Here is a 24,376-nt window from a genome sequence, read left to right on the forward strand (position 1 = left end):
TACAAGACATGAAAATCTTTTATTTCCAAAAAGAGAATGTATTTTTACATAAATCTACAACAGAGTTCAACTGTAGAAAAAATAAACTATACTTGGGGATACTGCGCTCAGCATGGCAAGCAAGCTCCCTCCCTCAGGAGGGGCTGCACACCAGGCTACAGTTGGAAGGACCTCAACACCCCTCCAGAAACCCCACAGCAACATGCCCACAATGCTGACCAGAACCCAGGCACATCTACCCAACAGATGCCATGGGCCCCAGGACCCATGTCAGTGACAAGCCACCCTCTTTAATCCCATGTGCACATCGTCTCCCCAAAGCAGGGGACAGGAGTGTGTAGGAAGTACCTTTTCCAACATCTTTTAGGATTCTTGTCAGGATGGAGTGGCCAACAAAGGGCTGTCTGGACCATGGGCTGAGGACAGGCCCTCAGCAAAGACAAAGCAGAGTAACCACAGACCAGGACAACCTGGGTTCATAGAGACCTGTTGGTTATGCAGGCTGCAGCAGCCAGAGCAAACCCAGAACCTCTCCAGAGCCCATGCCTGTGCCTAGCAGCCTCACCCACCCATCTGGACCAGAAATAACCATAAAGCCTCTGCACCGTTACCATGGCAGGCCACCCTGGGTATAGCCAGCAGTTGTTAAAATGCTGTGCAGCTCTGAGCCTGGCCATCACCTCTTCCTAGTCTTGGTCACGTGGAAGCCAGGGCAATAGAGGATCCATTTGGGGCAGCGACTGTGTGGCTGGTGGGTTTAGTAGCCAAGGGAGGAGGCTGTACTTGCTGGGATAAGCACCACAATAAACCCCTCCCTCCTATAGAGGTGACCCTGAGCCTCACCCAGAATGGAGAGGACCAGAACCATCCTACATGATGCCTGTCCAAGATTTCCACTTTTTCAACTGAAGGTCTTCATCCCATCATGGGGAAAGAAGAGGCACAGCAAGGAGCCAACTTCCCAGAGACCTTTCCAAACCCTGCCCTGGGGGAACTTTCTAAAAGCCAGGTGCAGATGAACTCCCATCTGAACTCAGGCCACAGAGGATCCAAACCCACCTTTTATTACAGTGTGTGTAGCTTACTGAGTGACACCAGTGAGACAAGAGGACACTGCAACCACAGAGAGGTAGGTCAGCGTTGACCTATGAACTCCAAAAATACAAGGGACTTGACACGGATACAACTTCAAACCTTTCTGTTTCCAGCAAGCCCTGGAAACACACGGGTACTATTACAGGAAGGGAAGTGAACAAGCAGGCCACGGCTGGAGGCAGGGATGGGAGTGGGGTACAGGTCCTGCTCCAGTGTGCACTGGGCGATACAATACCAAAATGATACAGAACAATTACTGGGGAAAACAACAACCCATGACGAGTTGAACTCACTCTTGTAATAAAAAATTAAAAATCTGCTGCCTCTGAGCACAGAACAGACCAGGAATTCCCCAGGCAGGGACAGAATTGGCAAGAAATGTCACAGTGGCTATCAAGACTCGGTAGTGTGCACTCCCCTGACCCGACATCTTCAGAGAGGAGGTGCACCAGGCCTGTCACCCTAGCCTGGCCCCACACCTCTGCCCCACGTGTGTTTCTTGCCAATCCAGGCGGCTTCCTGAAGTCGGTTATGGAGCCAGGACTCAGCAGTCACTCTTCCACAGTTTGATTGTTTTGTCATTCTCTAGCGCTGCTGAGGCAATGATGTTCTCCGTCGGGTGACAAGCCGTGGAAATCACAACATCTGAAAAAGAGTCTGGTGCTACTCCAGGAGCAGCACATGCCTGCTGGCTCAGGAGCACAGGGAGCACCCCAGGGTTTGGGGGCAGTGCTCAGAATGCCAGGAACACTAACACGCACCACAGCCTTCGTCTGCTGGGCACAGGAAACTTAGTGGGTATCCAGCGGGGTCCTCATTCCTGTCTACTGCCCTCCTCACTGGTCCCAGGGCTGACTACTCCCATTGCCTCCTACCACCAACACAAACTTCATGAGGTTGCTCTCCCTGAGCAAGAGGTAACCATATACCTGGGCTGGGCATGTGAGGGCCACTAACTCTGCCTTCCCTGAGTGCTCAGGAATCACAGGAAATGTAACCAAGCCACAGATGAGGGCAACTGCTCTGTCAGAAACAAGAGCTGCAGAGGGGCACATGCTATCCCTGCCCCCACACAGATAATGGACAGGCAGGAACAGCTAGAACAAGCAGGTGAGGTTACCCCAGAGCTAGACCTCAACCTCAGAATCAGGTGCTGGACTCAAAGCTGAGCATCCCTGAAAGGTGATGGGCCCTCTAGGAAACACAGCTCACCGTGTAGCTTAGACACTTTTCATATTCACTTTTGGGTCGCAGTGCCAGCAGCTGTCAGGCTCCACATGCCTGGTCTCCAGTGAGGAATACAAGCTACATTCCCAGGAGGCCTGGATCTGAGTCAACATCTATAACCAACCAGGCCCAGGACCCCAGACGAGAGCCCTTCGTGCTGCTTCCAAGCTAGTCGAATGCCCTCTTAGGCCTGCAGGGCTGGGATGGCAGGCAGAACAGAGTAGCAATGCCTGCCTGTGTGCCCCTAAATTGCAGAGACAAACCAAGCATTCGGAGGACTGAGAGACTCCCCTGGGTGGCTCCACCCACCTGTGTGACCCTGCAACTTCTGCACAATCTCCTTGGTTTGCAGATTCCAGATATACACCAGGTTGTCTTCAGAACCAGACACGATCCACTGCAGCAGCACAGCAGCAAGGACAGGCAAGACACCAGTAAGTTATGTGCTGAGTAGGCAGCGACAGGCAAGCTGCCTGGCACCACTCTGACCCCTCGTGCCTTCAACTCGGGGACATGCCAAATGCCCCCCATGCCACCCCTATCCAGTCACCACTTGCTCTTAGACCTTCAACCGATTCAAGTGCAAGACACCACAGTTCCATCCAGGAGGGGATGTATGGGTTTGCTCCATAGGCTCAGGGAAGCTTCATAAAGACATGAAGCCGGACTGGAGAGATGGCTCACAGGTTAAGAGCAATGACTGCTCTTCCAGAGGTCCTGAGTTCAATTCCCAGCACCCACATGGTGGCTCACAACCATTTACAATGACCAGGTGCCCTCTTCTGGCACGCAGTCATACATGCTGTATACTTTAAAAAGGCATGAAGCCACCTGTGATGGGTGGCTTCTCAGGAGAGAGCTGGCAGGGTAAGAGCAGCTCAGTGGAAGACTCACCTTCCCACCTGTTACGGAGAAGTTGGCAAATATGCAGTACTTCTCATTCTTGTGGCCAGTGTACGTCTTCAGGCACTGAAAAGGTGGGTGTGCATTGTTAGCTCTGTGGTCCTCTTTCATTCCAGAGGATTCCAAGTTCTGGGCACACATATCCAACTATTGCCTAAATATATTCTGAAAATACTCTAGACACATACAATGACAAAGCCATAGGCCCCAACTTTGACCTGCAGACTAGCCATTCATACAACACCATGTCTTTAAAGGCAGTTGTACCAAACTTGCTTATCAAAAGAAGATGGCTCTTAGTCTCTCCTGCTTCAACTTCTGGGTCTGCTGCACCAACCACCCTCAACCTGTTACCTGGGCTGGTACACAGGCCAGGCCATCCGAGTGCCTGAAGCTCACCTTCCCCTTGCTGTAGTCCCACAGCTTCAGCGTGCTGAAAGAGAAAGAGGGGGAGTGAGGGCAGCCCATCTTTGGCCATTCCCAGCCTCTGATGCCCAACAACCATGGGTGTCAGGATAGAGGATCCTTTAGTCCATCACGTTCAGCCACTCCATGACACACAAGACAAACATAAGGAACCTAGTACTTGTAGTTTCAGAGACAGACTGAAGAGGTTGTGGGCTATCTTCCCAAAACCAGTGGCTGGCCACAAGCAGAATGTGGAAAACCTCATTGGCTCCAGAAACATCCAGGACAAACTTCAAGGTAAGCATCTCCTGCTTGTCCTTGGGACAGAGGTTCATGCTGACCATGGGGAGAAGTGGTAGGCTAATCAGGATAATGCCAATCAAGCAGCTCTCAGAAGGGTGACCAGGCAGGGTTCCTTTAAGACTTTATACAGTGTGCCAGCTTAAATGAACACCTAGAAAGGGGTCAGCATGTGTGACAGTGAGATTCTGCTACATGAAGGTGCTCAGAGACTGAACTGCCTTAAAGCCAGCCTCACCTGTGTGAAGCCATGGGCTCCAGCCCTGCACTGAAGTCAAACAAGGCAAAAGTCAAGATCTCAGAGACCCAGGAAGGCCTTCAGAGGTCACCAGTCCTGTGTAGGAAATCTTTGGCCTGCCTTGCAGAAACAGCCTAGACCTCAAATCCTTCTCATATCGCAACAGGCTGGAGTGGACAGTCAGCCTTTCTTCAGCCCCTCAGCCCACAGTCCAGGGCCGAGCTCTAATGCACAAATGTAAAAGCCCTTAACTAGGCTACTGGAAGAAGACAACACAATAGGAGAGGAACTCCACCAATGAAGGCCGTGGTAAAGCACTCACTTGTCCAAAGTTGCAGCCAGGATGTATTTGCCATTTGGAGAGAACTTCACGAAGGACACTGGAGGATTGTCATCATCTACACAGAACAAAGACAGGCTGACTCTTGGCAGAGTAGAGAGGCACGACAGCTCCCTGTCACCCATGCAGTTGTGAGGCCCCTGCCACCTATACTATTACCATTACCTTGAAGGCCCTCCAAAGCCTGACATTCCATCTCCCATCACCTTCCTGGTCATTCACATTAATGATTCACCCCAGTGCCCTGCCAATACAAGGCTTCACCACTTGTGAAAGGAGACCCAAAGCTCCCCAGCAGAGGACCCCCCCTGGAGAAAGCTGCCTGGCCTAGGGTAGTCCTATAGAGACACATTCCCATTCTGCAGTCAAGCAAGCCCTCCTTTCATGATGGTCACGCCTCTGCCTGCTGAAGACCAGGCTGCTGACTTTAGCCTTAGCATTTGGTAAGGAGAGGTGGGGGGACTGCTGCACTGCTGAAGAGCCAGGCCTCCTAGAATTGCCCACATAAATAAAAGCTGCTTTCCAGGGCACAACAATGCCATATCCTCCTTCACAGTAGAAGGGTGAGAAGGGTGTGTCCTGGGGTGTGCCTGCCTGGCCAGCCAAGGAAGCCTACCAGGCCCTAAGATGTGCATACAAAGACTTCTGCATCCTGACACATGCATTACCACAGGGGGTTCGCAGGGAGACTGGTTCCTTGGGACTGGTCACACACACTGAAAGGGACACGAGAGAGTGAGGCCAGATGAGGCCATTAATTGAGTCTCAGTCAACATGGAATAGTACCTGTGCTCCTTACCCAGGTCACCTCTGAAACAGATCCCTGCAGAAACATCACTGACCTGCGCTGAGTAAGTCTATTCATAATCTTATTTTCTCTAGCCAAGCGGTGATAGCACACGCCTTTAATCCCAGCACTGGGGTGGTAGAGGCAGGCAATCTCTGAGTTTGAGGCCAGCCTGGTCTACAGAATAAGTTCCAGGACAGCCAGGCCTACACAGAAAAAGTCTTGAAATACACCCCCTGCCAAAGAAAAGAACCAGTTTCAAAACCTGAAGAGACATGGGGAAAAGAAACAGACCTTAGGCCAAACAGGCCTGCCTATCTCAGTCTAGGGCTTACCACCCAGATTTAAATCCTGGCCCTATACCTGGCTGCCCACCACAGACCAAAGTTTAGCCAACAAGTAATATAAAACAAAGCATTCTACGAGTTTCAAAACCCAGGGCTATTAATACATGGGGAGGTGCTCAGTCTTACTGCAACTTGATATGCCATGTTTTATTGATACTCATAGGAGACCTGCCCTTTCCTGTATGGGGACAGAAGGGGAGGGTGGGGTAGAGAATAGGAGAGAGAGACTGGGAGGAGAGGACTAGGGGAAGGGGAAAGGCTGCAGCCAGGATGTAAAATAAATTTAAAACAAACAAACAAACAAAAAAATCTTGGGGGCTGGAGAGATGGCTCAGAGGTTAATAGCACTGACTGCTCTTCCAGAGGTCCTGAGTTCAATTCCCAGCACCCACATGGTGGCTCACAACCATCTGTAATGAGATCTGGTGTCCTCTTCTGGTGTGCAGACATACATACAAACAGAACACTGTATACATAATAAATAAATCTTTAAAAAAAAAAAAAAATCTTGGAAAACAAAAACAAAAACCCAGGGCTGGTAATACAGCTCAAACAACTTGCTGCACAGGCCTGATAACCTGAGTTCAGACCCCACAGGAGGAAAAGAGATCGAACTCCTGAAAGCTGTACCCTGACCTCCACATATGTGCCACAAAACACACATGTGTTGCAGGTGTGTACTGGGGGGTGCATGGGTTGCGGGCACACAATACAGGTTTTTGTTTGTTTGTTTGTTTGTTTGTTTGTTTGTTTTAAGCACAGAATTTGCTGGGCATAGTATTGCACACCTTTAATCCCAGCACTCCAGAAGCAGGTGGATCTCTATGAGTTCACAACCAGCTTGGTCTACAAAGCAAGCTCTAGGCCAGCCAGAGGTATACAGTTGAGACCCTGTCACAAAACCAAAACAAACAAGCCCACAATCCCACAAAACCAAACCGAATTTAACTGTTCCCTAGGGCAACTGCTGAAGGTAAGTGAGTGCAGTAACTCTAGCATTCTCCACCCTGTGGCAACTTCTTCAAGCTGCCTATGATGGCTGCACCGAAAGTGGATGTGTACCTGCCTACCCTACATCATCCCAACAGTTCAGTACAGCAACCACCTCCTGGTATGTCATGTTCATACACCCAGTATTTTAAACCACCTCAAGTTTTAAACCACAGGAGGCTCTTTCTTTTCTTTCCGCTCTCTCCACCTTGGCGCGGTCCTTCTCTCCCTTTCTCTCTCTCTCTTTCTTTCTCTCTCTCTCCCTCCCTCCCTCCCTCTCTCAATAAAGCTCTAGAATGGTTTTAAAAAAAACCCACAGGAGGAGGTACACAAGTCACATGCAAACGCTGCATCATCTCAAATAAAGGACCTTGGGATCTATAAGGTCCCTCTCCCACAGATACCAAAGGACGATTGGGCTTGCTATGCAGCTTTCCAGCTAGCTGACCTCTGTACCTAAGATGTTACCCTATGAACTAAGGATGATACCCTTGCCCACAGGGTAGCAGCCGGTTACACAAGCACTAGGTTTGTTACAGTATCTGCTGCATGACTTAGAACCAGAGAGGTCCCTGGGAGATGGCTGGGAGTGGCAGGGATAGGACAGCCTTACTACCTGACATCTGTGACTGCTCTGAGAAATCAGGAAGCCAAGGTTGTTCCCACACAGCAAGAAAAGCATAAAAGCCATTATGCCAGGGTGAGCTGTGTCCTCAAACTCATGAAGTCCACCTAGAGCTACAGCAAAGGGCTGTTTTGGAAAGATCACACATGTGATAGTAGTGGTGGGGTGTTAAACGTGAGCATGTCATTAAGAAGTTGAAGCCGGGCGGTGGTGGTGCACGCCTTTAATCCCAGCACTAGGTGGATCTCTGTGAGTTTGAGGCCAACCTGGTCTACCAAGTGAGTTCCAGGAAACACACAAATCTACACAGAGAAACCCTGTCTCGAAAAACCAAAAAAAAGTTGAGCACAGAGAAAGACAAGGGTGTACATGGCATCTGCAGGCCAGAGATGTCAGGAGAAGCCATCCTGCCAATGCTTGTTGCTTGGCCACCTAACTCCAACTGAGAATGAGCTCCTGACTTCTCTGCCAATTCAGGCATTCTATCCTAGCAATCCAGAAGGCCAGAATGGCCACATTAGTTTTCCTAACAGCCTAGGGAGGTAGCAACTCATCACAACAGCCTAGCTACCCCTAAAACCAGACTGGCAAAGAATGGCCTGCCCAACCTTCACATTGCTGACCTAAAGTTCTGAACTCCAGCCGAGCCAAATAACACCCCACCCACCCCACCCACCTGTGAGCTCAGACCTGTCCTGCTCCCAACACTCTGCCCACCCTGCAGTACCCTAGTAGGTGAGCATGTATTCCCAACTCCAGGGAAGAAGGGGCCAGGGGCAGGCTAAGGCTGATGAGCACAGGTGGAAAGTGCAGGGCCCCAAATAGCTATGAAGGACATTATTCAACAATGTAAAGCACTCCTAGGATCCCATGTGAGCACGAGAGATTTGGTGGTGGGAGGCAAGTTCCATGGGCAGCTTTATTAGTTAGTAAGGATGACAGGGTGGACATACCATGAGTCCTCCAGAACAAGGAGGTCCAGGACAGAAGGGAAAGATGACGTCTTGAAAACAGATACTCTATAAGGACCACCAGGACATGGCAGGCTGGGGAAAGCCTGCCCCACCCTCTTCCACCCACATCCCCCACTAGACAGAACGGAGCACTCACCGATGAGCGTCTTCAGACACTGGCCAGAGGCAGTGTCCCAGATGCGGCTGTCAAGCAAGAATATAATATGTGAGCATGCAGACTGCTGTGAGTACTGTCACCAATCACACTGAGCTCTGGGAGGGCACTTCTCCCAGTTCCCACAGCACTGCACTGCATACAACAATTACTCTGTCTCTAGAGACTGAGTAAAAACTACATGTGCACACATGGGTGGGCTTCCCCTGACCCAGATTGTCTCCCAACCTGGCATAAAGGACACCTGTCCTCCAGGCAGGATTACAGAGAAACCCTGCCTCAAAAACAAAAAACAATACAAAAAACAAAACAACAACAAAAAAAAGCCAAGCAGTAGTGGTATACTTCTTTAATCCCAACAGAGGCAGGTAGACCAGGTAGATCTTTTTTTTTTATTATTTAGTTTTTTGAGACAGGGTTTCTCTGTGTAGCTTTGCACCTTTCCTGGAACTCACTTGGTAGCCCAGGCTGGCCTCAAACTCACAGAAATCCACCTGGCTCTGCCTCCCGAGTGCTGGGATTAAAGGCATGTGCCACCACCGCCTGGCTGGCAGGTAGATCTTTGAGGCTAACCTGGTCTACAGAATGAATTCTGGGACAGCCAGGGCTACACAGAGAAGAAACCCTGTCTTGAAAAACCAAAACCAAACAAAAAAAAGATGCCCGTCCTCTCTACATTCTAATTTAAGGGCCACCAATGGCTAGTGTGTCCCACAGAGGGCTGAGTTACTACAAAATAAAGACTGTAGCATTTCCTAGATATCCCCACAGGTTTATGACAAGGAACTTGTTCAGAGATCCCCATCCCAGAGAGGATATGCCAGGCTGACATGGTTCCAGATACGAAGTTCTATGACTTTTGCTAACAATCCACACACTTCTTCAGCAGACCCCTGAGCAGGGACACCGGCTCTTTGCCAGGCTTCTTCCCAATCAGATCCCCCATGCTGTCACTGCATCTAAATCTTACCCAGGCCAGGCCCCATATACCATTCCCCAAAGTGAAGCAATCCCCAACACATCCACATCCAGCCCCTCCACATCTCAAGGTTTCCACTCTTGGGACAACCTGGTCTGATCTCAGCACATGCCCAGTGATACTTCTCTGCAGACACTTCTTTATTTTTTGATCCTCATCCCCAGATGACAGACATAAGCTGCCACTACTGGAATCCTCTGTGGATTTCTTTTCTTTTTTGCTATATTCTCACTACGTACCTCTACCTGGCCTTGAACTCACAAAGATCTGCCTCTTCAGTGCTGGGATTAAAGGCTCAAAGGCATGCACTACCCACTGGCCTCTTTTAAACTCACTTTTGTACAATAGCAAAAATATTCTAAGGGACTGAAACCCAACCGCCTACTGGCACACAGGCTCAGAGTGACTGATGGTGACTTGTAACTCCATCCTGAACTCCCCAGGGTGTGTGCTCAAGCAGTCTCATTCTCCATTGCTCCTCCCCTCTCTTACCAAAGCATTCCTAAATATCCTAGCATTTAGTTGTCAACAGAGCTCTTTTTCCATCATCTTCCTGGTTAACTCCAGGCAAAAAAAAAAAAAAAAAAGTCACCTTAAAACCTGACAAATATGTAATAATCCCACACATCAGACAGCAAGCGCTGAGGTTCCGAAGAGGATGGGCAACGCAGCTGACTCAGAAGGGGGATCCTGGTCTGTCATTACTAGCTGAGGGACAACTGTCAAGTATTTATGCTTACCTACACTTCCCAAGTGACAAATGAGGATGGCAAGAATTTGATATGGCAAGAGAAGAAGGACCACATAGGTGGCTTTTATTTGTAAGTATTTGCATTTCAGTCCCAGGGCTGCAAAATGAGACCCTGTCTCTAATAAACTAACTAATCGATTAATTTTAAGATCCCAGGACCCCAAGAGTAATCTCAGACTATTAACCACTTCCTCTGGCTCTCTTTAGGGTGGCTGCCTCCATCACACATCTCCAGGGTCCACTTAGGAAAAGAGGGGTCAAGCGCAGTGCACTGCTGGTGCTCCTGTCCTCTCCGAACTCAGGGCACCACCTCCCTATTGCTCATGTTGCTCATCTTTACTTTTGAGTCCTAAGTTTTAGCTCTTTACCTATCAAACATGCCTTTCACAACTGGTTCCTGCTTCTCTGCACTACACCACTTTTTCCATCTTCTTTTCTGACAGGGTCTCACCATGCAGCACTAACTGTCTTCAAATCCTCAACTGTACTGGCTTCTGCTCCCAGAGTGCTGGGATGAGGGTGTGCTGCTTTCAACTTTCCAAGCTCCTTCTTGCCAGTTTCTTCAATAAACTGTTTCTAACTTTTTGGAAAGTTTCTTAAAGCCAAGTCTACACATGGTCTGAAGCCTATCCCAGGCTATAGGCCACACTGTTGAGCACCAAAGGCTGGTCAACATACTCAGGTGCCAGAAGGGCAGGACACTTGGGAGTACAGGGGCTGTGTGCCCCCAGACTTCTCTCCAGCATCACTGCCACCTGGTATTATTCTCTGTGGCAAACAGAAGAATGGTCTCAAGTGGATTGTAGTTTTTACTTTGGCCACTAGTGACAAGCACAGGGCCTGAGACGGGGGACTTTGTGCTATAGCACACCTGGGTAACCACAGCCCCAAATGCTATTACCACCTGGGCAGAGTAAGGTACACCCTGCCAGACAACAGCCAGGGCTCAGGTATTTATCTCCCATTAGCATATCCAGCCCCATGATGAGGCTGCGTGCTGGTTGCAGACTAGCCCTGGAGCTCCACAACCAATCCACACTCACAGACCTGTGGTTCTCCTGTTATCATCTCCCCAACCTCCCGTGCTCTGGACTCATTCTGGAAAATTCAAGTTTCAAGTGTGTTTCCACCTGAGGTCTCATGGTGCCACTATGCCAATGACAGTGACAGCAGAGTAACACACACTGGACTGGCAAAACTGAAACAAGTTGTAATGAACTGATCTTTCTTTGGAAAAAACTGTCTTTTTGCTAAAGTCTGTGCCACCCCAACGAGAAAGAAAATGTTTAGTTTACACCACTCAATACTCTGTATGCGCACAGTAAACAAATAATATTGCCAAGTGACTTCACTAAGTCCCAGCCCAGCCCTGTTCAGTCAACGTGATGAAACTCAGGCTGAGCAATTGCAAGGCTTGGTTCCACCTGCAGCTCCGCAAAAAATAAGTAAACTTAAGTAATCTCATCTGTTATGTCTAGATATTAATCTCTGCTTTTTGGTCACAATACTGCTTGGGGACCCACGGGTTTCCAGTTCCTTTGGTTCACTCCAGGCCACACTGCCCAATCCTATCTTCACATCAGTTCTTGGCTGCACAGATGTCAGTCACCTGCCCCGCTCAAACACTTCATTTTAGGCATCTTTAATTTTAGGTATAGTTAAATGCATCCAAAGTCTTTTTAACCTCAGAGCCATGGATGGCCTTTAGTGAGGGTATTTCAGCCGGCCCATCAACCCCTCCATACACTAACAGCATGCTTCACTCACCCACACAAGACTCACTCTGTTCTGTATCAGCCTCTACTTCTGCTCAACACAGAGCAATGATCTCCAAGTTCAGGGTGTAACTAGCACTTTAGTCCTAAATCTGCCTCTTATGACCTACATTCTCCCTTGACTCCTAATGAACCCTGAGCACTTCTACCCAGCAGCCAGGTCTACACTGCCATCCACTGCTGTAAGCTCTGCAGACCACACCTCGGGCTTTTCCTTTCACACAATGGGATCTGGTGGTTCACCTGCTCAGAATCATGGGCTCTGTGGACAGGGCCACTTTACTTCCTTTCTACAACTTTGAAATGGCACACTCAAGAGGGGTATGCAAAGCTCACAGCTCTCACTCTGCCCAGGGTGGTCTCACCTCTCAGGCATCTCTACTACCTCCTTATAAAAGCTTTTTACCCCTTGGATTATGCAATACACGTCTGTCAATGTCCTGCAATCAGAGGGCACAGACTTCTAGGTGAGGCACATGCCCCCTTTCTGCTGCACCACCGAGCTGGAACAATAGCACAATGAGCCATAAACAATTGTTCACTACATGAAGACAACTCTCACTTACCAGAGGCCATCGTAGCTACTGGAAACGATCAATGATCCATCACGGTTAAAATGAACCTACAAATCAGAGGAGGAAAACAAGCTGACTTCCTAATCAGTAGCATGTGGCTCTGGATCCGAGTGGTCTCCTACCCACAGAACTCACCACAGACCTTCCCTATGGGTGCCCAATAAGGCCAATACAACTGAGGGCAGGAGGGAGGACCACGACACCTTTCCCACCAGCAAAATATACCTTAAAGTCAGGAGAGACACCCGGTTTTCTGGAATGGTCCACAGGTGCTCTGGTGCTCACTCACTAAGCCTGAGTCTCTGGTACCTAGATCACTGCCACTCCAGATGCTCAATGGGACAGACCAGCCAGGAGACTCAGGCCACTATGCAAATTTCACTGTGAGCCCCTGGTGCCCTCAGGAGACTCTAGGCCGTCTTGTAACTGACTTGGGTGTTTCCTTCTTATTTTCTGAGACAGAGTCTTGTGTAAGCTGTGGTTGACTCTGAATTCACTGCTTAGCCGTAGCTTTTATCCCCTACTCTTCCTGCCTCTGCCAAAGTGCTGGGTGATGGGCATAACACCATGCCTACGCACCTATGCTTTTGCAATACTGGTGATGGAACCCAAGGACTGTGGTGCAGGCTGGGCAAACACTCTACCAACTGGGCTACATCTCTAGCCCTGCTTAAATCTTGGTGTCAGGAGTTGAGTCTATCTCTGGAATTTCTGTAACTCAACTGAGTCTCTGGCAGGTGTGGCCAAAGACAAACCTTTTTACAGATGAACTCTCAATGTAGGGTGTGGTGATAAGCTTAAGAAATACTCCAACTCAGCTTCCTAAGGGCTAGGCTCACAGGCATGTGCAAAAACTTACAAGCCACCTTCAGATTTCAGGGACTCTTGCCATCATGGACCTGGTGGACCAAGAGACCTCTACAGCACAAGAGCCACAGAGGTCACTTTTTACTGTTGACAAGTATGTGCCAGATCCTGAACAGTCATTCAACCGTAACTGTCAGCCACTTAGAGCTCCTTCCTTAATTCAAGATAATCCAACTACCCACATTCATACCCATTATGGGACAAGGAATTGATATGGGCACCTGACATTAATTTCCACACAGCTAATATGCAGCTAACACCTTGGAGAAGCAAGTTAGCCCACATGGTACCCAGACCCACCCTGGACCAATTAACAGGACTATGCTAGAAGTAAGACACCGCAAATAGTTAAGGGTCCCATCAATACAATGACAACACACAGGCCAAGGCTGCAGCTAGGAAGAATATAGGAAGAATCTGAAGTTGAGGCTAGGCCTAGACCAAGGTGATGAACTCTGAGGGGCATCCAAAGGGGGCATTAATTAAATCTCCATTCCCAGACCCACCAGCTCAAGTATCCTGTGAGTGTGAAAAGCCGTGCCAACAGACCCTCTCTTTGATAGAAGTGCTAAAAATGCTTTGAGGGTACCCAGACAAGTGTTAGCCCAAAGTGGGTCCCAGGAATATAGATGTACATGGATACCCAAGAGGCTCTTCTGAACCAGATAACAATAAGACAGCAGTTAGGCAGTCCCAGTATCACTTACTTAAAAGCAAAGCATGAGGAAGGGTGGGTGTTTTGTTTTGTTTTGTTTTTCGAGACAAGGTTTCTCTGTGTACTTTTAGTGCCTGTCCTGGATCTCACTCTGTAGACCAGGCTGGCCTCCAACTCACAGAGATCCACCTGCCTCTGCCTCCTGAGTGCTGGGATTAAAGGTGTGGCCACCACTGCCTGGCGAAGGGTGGGTATTTAAACTGAAGGCCAAAGCTGAGTACGGCGGCCTATACCTTTAATCCCAGTATTGGGAAGGCAGGAGCTGGCACACTATCTGAGTTTGAGGCCAGCCTGTTCCAGCCCAGCCTGAGCTACATACTTAGACTCTGTCTCTAAATTACTTAACTAATTTTCTAAAGGGTGAGGAGGGTGGCACTGCAGAGATGGCTCAGTAGACAAGAACAGTTGCAGCCTTTTCAAAAGACCCCAGTGTGGTTCAGCATACCCACATGTCGGTTCACAACCACCCAAAGCTCCAGATCAGAAGTTCTAATGTCCTCTGACATTTGAGGGCACCGGGCACACACATGGTTCATATAAATGCAGAAGGAAACACTCATAAGTATCCTATGAAAAAATCTACCCCCACTCAAAAACAAAAAACAAACCAGAAGACCCCAGAGGGGCAGAGTCCAGCTGACCCAGGGGCTGTTACAGGTCTGCTTCCTACACCTGCTGCCTTCCTGAATTCAACTTGCACATAGTTCCTATAGGAGACCAGATGGGAACCTTCTTCCTGTCTCTTATAGCCATTCCTGACTCATATCCACGCAGCTCTCTTTACTCACACCCCTCAGTCAAAGTTAGTGTTCAGCTAACCCCCAGTACAGAAATGAGTTCAACCTCACTTTGCCCTATGTAACCCCAGAGGGTGGGCAGCCAGCCAGCAGTCAAGCTGGGCCTATGTGACAACCAAGTTACAGTAGCAGTGGCTGTAAGCCATGGAAGCTATGTGCACACCAGGACTGCTTGCTATGGGTGGTCTTGCTGAGCCAAAGGATAAAAGGCTTACGACCCTAAACTAACAGGGCTTTAGTAAGCAAGTGTCAGTCTGGCCAGTCAACAGAATGCTGACACATGCTTATTCTGCCATCAGGCAGCTATGACACAGGACCCTTTGAGCCCTTGCTTTCTTAGGGGCTGGAGAGTTAAGTCCAGGGCCTCAAGAATCCTAGGTGAATATTCTACAATGGAAGCTTTTGTCTCTCTATAACACAAGCTGGCATCTAACAGAGCGATCTCTATAACTGGCACAATTTAGGCTGGGGACACAGCTCAATGGTAGAACACTTGCCTAGTGTGCACCAGTCCTGGGTTCAATACCCAGCACCAAAGTAAACAAACAAACAAACAAATAATAGAAACCAAGGATCCAATCAGGTGTGATGGTACACACCTATAATTCCAGCCTTCTGAAGATGGAGGCACAAGGAACACAAGGTTAAGGTCATCCTCAGCAAGCCTCCACGAGACCAGCTGGGGGTGGGGGGAATCATCAATATCAATGAAACGTATAGTTTGACACTTGTTACTTGTTCTGTCCAGAACAGCAGCTGGCTAACACAAGAGCACAGACAACACTCGAGACTAGATTAGAGGGCCCTGGCATCAACAGCTCACAGCTGTTTTATGCCACCTGTGCTGGCTGGTTTTTGTCAACTTGACACAAACCCAGACATATCTGGAAAGAGGGAATCTTAATTTTGAGAACATGCCTCCATTAAGACTGGCCTGTAGAAGTCTCAGGGTGTTTTCTTGATTAATGACTGTAGGGCTTTAAGTGTGAGTGATGCCACCTTTATGCAGGTGGACCTGGCTTGTATAAAAAAGTAAGATGACCAAGCCACAAGAGCAAGATAGTAAGCAATGTTCCTCCATGACCTATATGCAACAGTTCCTGTATCCAGGTTCCTGCTCTAACTTCCTTCAATGATGGGACTGTGATAAGAAGTATGAGATAAAATACACCCCGGGCAGGGGTAGGATGTGCCTTTAATTCCAGCACTCCGAAGGCAAATGTGGTGGTTTGAATGAAAATGGTATCCATAGGCTCAGGGAGGGGCACTACCAGGTGTGGCCTTGTTGGAGGAAGTGTGTCACTGGGGGTGTCATTCTCTTCCAGCTGCCTGCCCATCCAGATACAGATTTTTCTGCTCCTTCTCCAGCACATCTGCCTGTATGCCACCATCCTTCCTGCCATAACAAACTTCTAAACTGTCAGCCAGGCTCAACTAAATGTTTTCCTTATAAGAGTTGAGTTGGAGCCGGGCGGTGGTGGTGCACGCCTTTAATCCCAGCACTCAGGAGGCAGAGCCAGGAAAATCTCTGTGAGTTTCGAGCCCAGCCTGGGCTACCAAGTGAGTTCTAGGAAAGGCACAAAGCTACACAGAGAAACCCTGTCTCCAAAAAAAAAAAAAAAACAAAAAACAACAACAACAACAACAAAAAAGAAAAGACGAAATAACCTTTCTCTTCCTGTACTGGCCTAGTTTTATTGTCAACTTGACACAAGCTAGAGTCAGAGGAGAGATCCTCAAATGAGAAAATACCTTCATAACACTGAGCTGTAGGCAAGCCTGTAGGGCGTTTTCTTAATTAGTGACTAATGAAGGAGGAACCATTCCTGAGCTGGTGGTCCTGGGTTCTCTAAGAAAGCAGGCTGAGCAAGCCATGAATGAAAAGCAAGCCAGTAAGCAGCACTCACTCTTTTGTGGCCTCTGCATCAGCTCCTGCCACCAGATTCCAGCTCTGCTTGAGTTCCTGTCCTGATTTCCATCAATGGTAGATGATGATGTGAAAGTGTATGCAAAATAAACCCCTTTACTCCCCAACTTGCTTTTGGTCATGGTGTTTCATCACAGCAATAGTAACCCAAAACTTAGACACTCCCAGGCTGATTTTGGTCACTGTGTTTTGTCATAGCAACAGAAACCTTAGGATGCTACCACACCCACTAATTAAAGCTACTCTACTCAAAATTCTCTTGACCTGTGTTTAGTGCCCATTGTATGGCTCTCTGTTGTCCAAACACACTCCTTTACACTTAGCCACCCTGATCCTGTGAAAGCCCATTCCCTTGAAAATCCCTGGCCATCTACCTTCCAGACCACAAAGCGTCCTATAGTGCTCCCCACTGTACCCCACCCACCCACCCACCACAGTACACAGGACCAAGAGATGTCTTGGCTTCTGGTCATCTGGATGCTTTATGTGAGCAAATAAGTTCACTCATGTAGGGTACATGTCAGGAGGACTTACGGCTGAGACTGGGTCCGAATGGGCAGGCAAAGTCTTGAGGCACTTCCCTGTCTTCACATCCCATATCCTCACACTTTCATCAAACTAAAGATGAGACAGGACATTAAAGAGACTCTACAGGAACAGAGGAGCACCAACAGTGTAGTTCCTGAGACCCAAAACCTGTCCCCACCCTGCCTACCCCACACCGGGCTCCAATATGCGACAGCACACCCATCGCCCTCGGAGGAGAGGCCCACGCACTTACAGACCCTGAGACGATGAGGTTGGACTGGGGGTTGAAGTTGCAGCAGAAGACATAGTTACTGTGGCCCTTCAGGGTCTTCAGACACTTTCCCTGGAGAAAGCACAGCACAAGCTCTGAGATTCCCAGGGCTATATCTATCCCCAGACAGAAGCCCTAGACTTCCCAGCATGTCTGAAGACCTCCCCCAAACCAACTCATCTCAACTATGGTAACCCCTGGGAAGACCAGTGACACTTACAGAACTCACGTCCCATATCTTCAAAGTTTTATCATCAGAGGCAGACACAAGGAGGTTAGAATCTGATGACCAGGCTACATCAGATATTCCCTTGGGAAAGAAAAAAGTTAGTTACCACCATGTAGATCAAAATCCAAATGACCAATTAAAAGATCAGCCCTACCTAACTATGCACCATGCCCTCAGGAAATCTTCTAGCCAGCATTAGCCAAAAGCCACTACTCTCAGCTCTGCCAGGCTTCCTAGACTCCCTCACCTATGGAGGCCCAAAGTGCTTGCACTAAAAATAGAAAGCAGCCAGGTGTGGTAGTGCAAGCCTGACTCTGAGGCAGGATGACTGCAGTTCCAGACCAGCCTGGACTACATAGTAAGACCCTGTACCCATCAGCCTTGAAGACAGGCCTGACAAGCTGGATCATGGTGGTGCACGCCAGTAATCCCTGCACTCAAGAGGCCAAAACAGGCCAATCTCTGAGTTCAAGGCCAGCCTGATCTACAGAGTAAGTTTCAGGACAGATAGGTCAACCAGCCTTCCGGCTCAACAGCCAGTCCACCTCACAAGAAACCTACCAGCTTGTGACCAGATATGGTTTTCTCGAACTTTCCATCATATGCTCCCCATATTTTAATGAGTTTATCAGCAGCTAAAAGAATTGAAAAGGAGCTGGAGTTAGAAAAGGTATTCCACTAAAATACAAGGGCTAGGTCACTCAGTGAACTATGTGTGGAAGTGTGGGACCCACCCCCTCCCCCCCCCTCACTGTAGAGTGGCAATGGCATATGAATAAGCAATTACATTCTGAATGCTAACAAACTTACACGCCTATGGGAGCAGTAAGAAGTAATAGTCCCCCCCCCCCCCCCCCAGCTAAAACTCACAGCCTTTCCATCAGCCAGAGGACTGAAGGATACTCACATGAACTTGCCAGCCACTCCCCATTGGGGCTGAACTTTACAGAGGATACAGCTTTTGTGTGGCCAGCCAGAGTGAACTTCAGAGCATAGTTTGGCTTAACAGGTGTGGGCTGTGGGAGACAGTACAACTTAGCCAGAGGTAACTACCCTAACCCAATCAACTCACTTGATGCCCAAAGAGTAATTAAGTATTCGCTGGTTCCAAACTCACACACAAGAACTTACTACCTTACCTGATGTCACCTTCAAACTGTCAGTGTGCACCTATCACTCTCTTCAAGGCCCGACTTCCTCTGGAGTCCCCACCTCAGCACACCAAGAACTTGTAATTTTCTGGCCAAGTGTGGTGGTGTATGTCTTTAAATTAATCCCAGCACATGAAGGGGAGAGGGAGGCAGACGCAGGCATATCTGTATAAGTTCAAGACTAGCCTGATCTGCACGTTAAGTTCCTCACCAGCCTCAAACTGTTGTTTTTGTTAAACCCCATCCCCACCACCTTAAGTCTGGGAATCTCTAATGCTGTGTGATCAGAACTCACACTGGCAGCATACCTTACTGGGCAGAGCAGCCTGGACTAATGAAGTAACATCCCTGAGAACTTCTCCAGCCTGCTGCCACAGTGGTCCCTGTGGTACATACCTTGCTCTGCGTGGCTGATGAGGAAGGGGTGGGCTGTGCTCTTGCAGCCTCTGTTTCTGGCTTCTTCTCCTCCGTGGCCATGGCTCTGAAGCCCACCAGGCAGGACACCGTGAAGGGAAGTCACAGTGGAAGAGGCTGTCAAGCTAAATCGTACTCTACAGTTTGGGGCTACAAATAAATCCTTTCTTTAAAAAAGGTTCCTGGGAGGGGACTGGATGCTGTTCCAGAGGACCTGAGTTTGAATCTCACTTGTGGGCTTACAACCATCTCTAAGACCAGTTCAGAGGATCTGACACTCTCTTCTGGCCTCTGTAGGGACTACATGCATGTGGTATGCAGACATACACGCAGATTAAAAAAAAAAAAAAAGACAAAACATACACACACATAAAATAAATTTGGCTACTCATGGTGGCGGACACCTTTAATTCCAGCACTCAGGAGGTAGAGGCAGGCGGATCTCTGAGTTTGAGGCCAGCCTGGTCTACAGAGTGAATTCCAGGACAGCCAGGGATATACAGAGAAACCTGTCTCAAAACAACAAAAAGGTGTTGAGGCTGAGCTATAATAACTCATTAAGAGAGCATTCACCTAACATGCATAAGACAACCCCCCACAAACTGGGCGGTGGTGGCGCACACCTTTAATCCCAGCACTCAGGAGGCAGTGGCAGGCGAATCTCTGAGTTTGAGGCCAGCCTGGGCTACAGAGTGAGTTCCAGGACAACCAGGGCTACACAGAGAAACCTGTCTCGAGAGAAAAAAAAAGCCTCCCCCCCTTAACAAAAAGCAGTAATTCTCAGGAAAAAGGGTAAAAGGGAAAAACATATGCACTACATTGAACCCTGCAGCAAATTAGCTGCTCCAAGCTCTAGATGCATGTAAGCTTTACTTCAAAGTGTCTTAGACAGGTTTTTGTTGTTGTTTTTTGGGCTGGCCTCAAACTCACAGAGATCCACCTGGCTCTGCCTCCCAAGTGCTGGGATTAAAGGCGTGTGCCACCATCGCCTGGCCTTGGACAGTTTTAAAAAGGCTTTCTGAAAGAAACTGATAGGCCAGGTGACAGGAGGTGGACCTTATGTGCAGAAGTTTGGGGGCTTATCCTAAAATACACCCAAGGAATTTGACCCCCAGCGGCCCCCACCTCATCACAGGCTGCAGGTACAAAACTGCCTTCTAGAGTGCTAAGAGCTGACAGAGCCCAAGGACTCGGTGCACACAGTACTACAAAAGAGGTGCAAGAGTAAACCAGAGTGGCCACTGCCTCCACAGGAGGAGCGGCAGGACCAACAGCAGTTAAACTGCAAACTACATGCATGCTGCAGCGCAGAGGAAAGTAATTATTCCAGTTGGCTTGACAGCACTCAGCCTGAAACGTGTGCGCCTGCAACAGTTCATTCCATCGCAGCAATAGGTCCCATCACCTGAATGCATCGCACAAAGCACACCACGTGACTGGGAAATGAGTACTCCTCAAAGGAGAGCTACTAACACATGCCTGCAAATGTCATTGGCTGTGTATTCCTCTGTCACCGATGTAAGGAGGAAGCAGGATATAAATTCCAGCTTTGAGATTAAACCTGAAACCTCACACAGACCTCATGTAAGACTAAGACAAATGAAAGATTAAAAAAAAAAAGTCTCAGTCTTCAATCCTAGAGGAAGGAACAGTACCACCACCCCACCACACAGGGCACAGGTGCAGCCAAGCTGTTTTACCTGCAGCCAGCTCCATCAAGGTCATATCCTGCTGTAGCTCAAATCCAGGTGCAAGAATTGTAGGAGAGTAGGTACCATAGGCCTCTCCAGGGAACAAAGCCCTGGTGCCCAGGAAATACCAGCTGCTTGGTGTTTTTAGCTTTTTTGTTTGTTTGTTTGTTTCGAGACAAGGTTTCTCTATGTAGCTTTGCGCCTTTCCTGGATCTCACTCTGTAGCCCAGGCTGGCCTCGAACTCACAGAGATTCGCCTGCCTCTGCCTCCCGAGTGCTGGGATTAAAGGTGTGCGCCACCACCTCCCGGATGTTTTTAGCTTTTTGCACACGGGCTCTAGCTATGTACCTGATATTCAAAAACCTCCTGTTTTAGCCTCTGAATACAGCTGGTCTAGCAAGCATATATCAACCATCAGGCCTGGCCTGGAGCTTATTCTTAATGCAAATTTGGCCATACCATGGGTTCCCATAGCCACCACTTTTGTTGACCATACAGGTACCAGGAGGAGCTGAGGAGGCTGGTCCCCTTCCAAGACTAGCACATCTCCCTACTCAAGTTAAAGGAGAGGGCAACAGTGTAGGGCAAGTCTCTCGGGTGGGAAGGCTCTGGAACTAATAAGCAGCTTCTTTTAGCTTATAAGGAGATTCACCTAACAGTGAATGGATGACCTTGCAAACTAGTGTGCATCAGCACCACCCTCCCCACCCCAGGATGCCCCAGGGACAGGATCTTCCCTTCAAGATGCCAAATATTAACATATGAAAGCATCAAGCTGGGCATGGTGGCGCACCCTTTAGCTCACATTTGGTAGGCAGAGGCAGGAGGACCTCTGAGTTCAAGGCCAGCCTAGTCTACAGAGTGAGTTCCAGAACAGCCAGGGTTACACAGAGAAACCCTGCCTTAGGGAAGGGGGGGAGCCCACACACACACCCCTCACATCAACTTTAGCCAGTCAGCCTCACAGCATTCAGGAGGCAGAGTCTCAGGAGTTCAAAACAGTTACAAGTGAGGCCAGCCTACATCTACATGAGCCTGTCTCAAAAGAAATCACCAATTCCCGAGTCCACTGGGTGGAGTCCTAGACAGAGAGTGTCCAGGTGTTCAGGTTTTAAGCCTGCAGGAAAGCTGGATTGAGGGAGGACAGCTGAGAGGGAGGTATGTTAAACAGGATACTCAGGCAGGAGGCTCAGGGCTGCCCTCCACGGCCCACACCCACAAAGGAGGTGGTCAACTGACACAGGCACAGCTTTATACTAGAGTGAGCCTAACCACGGAAGGCAGAAGCCACCAATCAAATGCAGATTCCCTGGGTGCCACCCCAGACACTGAGTGCACAAATGTGGAGAAACCTAATGTTTCAGTCACTCAGGTGATTGCAGTTGGTCAACCCAACAAAGAGCTCCAACCCATCCTCTCTGGGTTCCTGGATACCCTGGTCCTAATAGCCCTAGCTTCACACCACTGTGTGCTCACCTGCCTGGTTGATCCAGACAATGCTTACAAAGCCCTTGACCAGAACGAGGCCTAGTCAGGTAGAAACTTGCACTGGAACTCACTCAGGTGAAGAAGGTTGTGCTGGTAACACAAGAAGAGGCGCCAAGTGGCCAAGGAAACCTGGGAAATACTGGCTGGTTGTCCCCGACGAGAGACCGTGAATCCCAAGCCCAATGACGCCAACCAGAGGTGGGCTTCGAGGAGCTCGCACAACTAAGGGTCAGGGAGCTCGGCGGGGGGTGCCGTGGGAGGAGCTGGCCGTGACGACCACAAGGGGCGGTGGGGTCGGGGCGCGGACGCAGAGGCGGCGCCGGGCCCGGCCCGAGGCCCACGGAACACGTGCGGCGCTGTGGATCCCGGAGCCCGCGGTCCCTCGTGGCCGCCGCCCGCCTCGCGCCCACAGGGCCGGGTCACCCTCTTACCTGCCGGGGCCGCGGCGGCGGGGCCGGGCGCTCTGGCGTCGCGTCGGCTGGCCCTGCGCGCGCGAGCAGAAGAGCTCCCGGACTAGGCGGCAGCAGCGCGGTAGGCGGGCGGCAGTGCGCGTGCGCGAGGGGGCAGGGCAACGGGCGGCGACGAGGGACAGAAAAATTAGAGGAGGCGGAGTGCCTTAAAGGGGCCGCCTGTGGCTCTCGCTTCCTGTTTGACAGCTACTGGGATTCAGTGGCTGCGGACTCATGGTGTCTGCAGTGAAGGATGGGAGAGAATGTGCTTATGTGCCTCTCCTGTTGTCCCAGGCTCCGTTGCCAAGCTGATGGTTACAGCTTGGCCGTCCCGGCCTGTGCCTGCGCTGGGGTCTTGGGAACGTTCTCGGTGCCACTGGTGGACGTCCACGAGGTCCGGAAGTCCGTAGCTCCTGCAGCCTCCCCAGCTTACCGCAGGGCGGGAGATTCCTGCCGCTGCCAGCCACGGCTCAAGTTGGACACGCTTACCTCTCCTCTGAGCTGGGTGACAAGGAGGCTGTGCTGAGCAGTCCCATACTCAGAAAAAGGTCTTAGAAACTATCGCGGCGGGGAGAGCTCTGCAGCAGTGTCCAGGGAAGGCAGGAAAAGGGGAAGCCTACATGCTGACAAGAGATGAGCTACCTGATATAGAAGATAAACAAGAATGTGGTCACGAAAGGCAAGTGTCCCTAACACAAGGCCTCCACGTCCTCTCGCTATGCATGCATCTGGAACCACTGCACCATTGGTTGCCCCTTAGCTTAGGTGCCCAGAGCTCGCATTCCAGGCAGCCGGGGCACTCACTACAATCTGGCTCCGGTTTAAAGACTGTCTTCACCGTAATTCTCATTTTCACAAGATAGGTCCTGGCAGGCAGGCAGTCCTCTCTCCTGTAGCCACCTTTACTCCTGTCACAAATGGAGGAAAGACCCAGAGAGGACACAGGGATATAAGGAGAACCTAGAGCTAGGCTGCACCTTCTCACCTCACTGTCTAACACACATAGTCTTAGAATCTTGGAGGTGTCCATGGCCTGTGCAGCCTCTTATCTTTCAATGTGGGAATATCAAGTATAATATGGGAACCTGTGCAAAGGGACTGAGCCTCTGAAGCTGAGAATGTGTGTGGTTGCCATAGCTAAAGGGTGAGAGAAGAGTGGCAATTGGCCTAGAATCCCCTTCCAAAGACAGCACAGAAACAGCTCACGTGGACTTTAATCCCAGCACTGGGAAGCCAGGGGCAAGCAGAACTCTGTGAGTTCGAGGTCAGCTTGATCTACATGGTGAGTTCCAGCATAGCCAGGTCTACATAGAGAAACTCTGTCTCAAAAACCTAAAAAACAGGGAGGGCAAAAGTGCTATAAGCTAAGGCTGGGGAGAT

General features: G+C 49.5%; 1 protein-coding gene across 6 annotated transcripts; it reads right to left on the reverse strand.

The window, feature by feature from the left end:
• Wdr5 (WD repeat domain 5) lies at window positions 1-23,081 on the reverse strand. 6 transcript variants are annotated; one of them, XM_036184154.1, is made up of 15 exons: window positions 22,979-23,081; window positions 22,536-22,637; window positions 19,350-19,434; window positions 18,710-18,818; window positions 18,364-18,437; window positions 17,794-17,883; window positions 17,556-17,645; window positions 17,309-17,392; window positions 12,460-12,515; window positions 8,371-8,417; window positions 4,494-4,569; window positions 3,625-3,658; window positions 3,217-3,291; window positions 2,632-2,719; window positions 1-1,740 (listed from the first exon to the last, which is right to left on the reverse strand). In XM_036184154.1, the coding sequence occupies exons 3-15, from the start codon at window positions 19,428-19,430 to the stop codon at window positions 1,640-1,642; spliced, it is 1,005 nt and encodes a 334-aa protein (XP_036040047.1). In that variant the 5' UTR covers window positions 19,431-19,434; window positions 22,536-22,637; window positions 22,979-23,081; the 3' UTR covers window positions 1-1,639. The 6 variants fall into 6 exon arrangements, with proteins under 6 accessions (XP_036040047.1, XP_036040046.1, XP_036040050.1 ...); XM_036184153.1 differs by having other exon boundaries at window positions 19,350-19,517; XM_036184157.1 differs by lacking the exon at window positions 22,536-22,637.
• Window positions 23,082-24,376: the final 1,295 nt, after the last annotated feature.

This window comes from Onychomys torridus, chromosome 4 (genome assembly GCF_903995425.1).
Source record: "Onychomys torridus chromosome 4, mOncTor1.1, whole genome shotgun sequence".
Lineage (NCBI taxonomy): Eukaryota > Metazoa > Chordata > Mammalia > Rodentia > Cricetidae > Onychomys > Onychomys torridus.

Bases quoted from the DNA above. Each gene is read 5' to 3' on its own strand.
- Wdr5 (XM_036184157.1), bottom strand. From the start codon at position 19,430: ATGGCCACGGAGGAGAAGAAGCCAGAAACAGAGGCTGCAAGAGCACAG. The intron at 18,438-18,709 runs GTGAGTATCCTT...CAATTCTTTTAG, and splicing joins GGAGTGGCTGGCAAGTTCAT to CTGCTGATAAACTCATTAAA. The intron at 4,570-8,370 runs GTGAGTGCTCCG...TGTTCTGTGTAG, and splicing joins GTGTCTGAAGACGCTCATCG to ATGATGACAATCCTCCAGTG.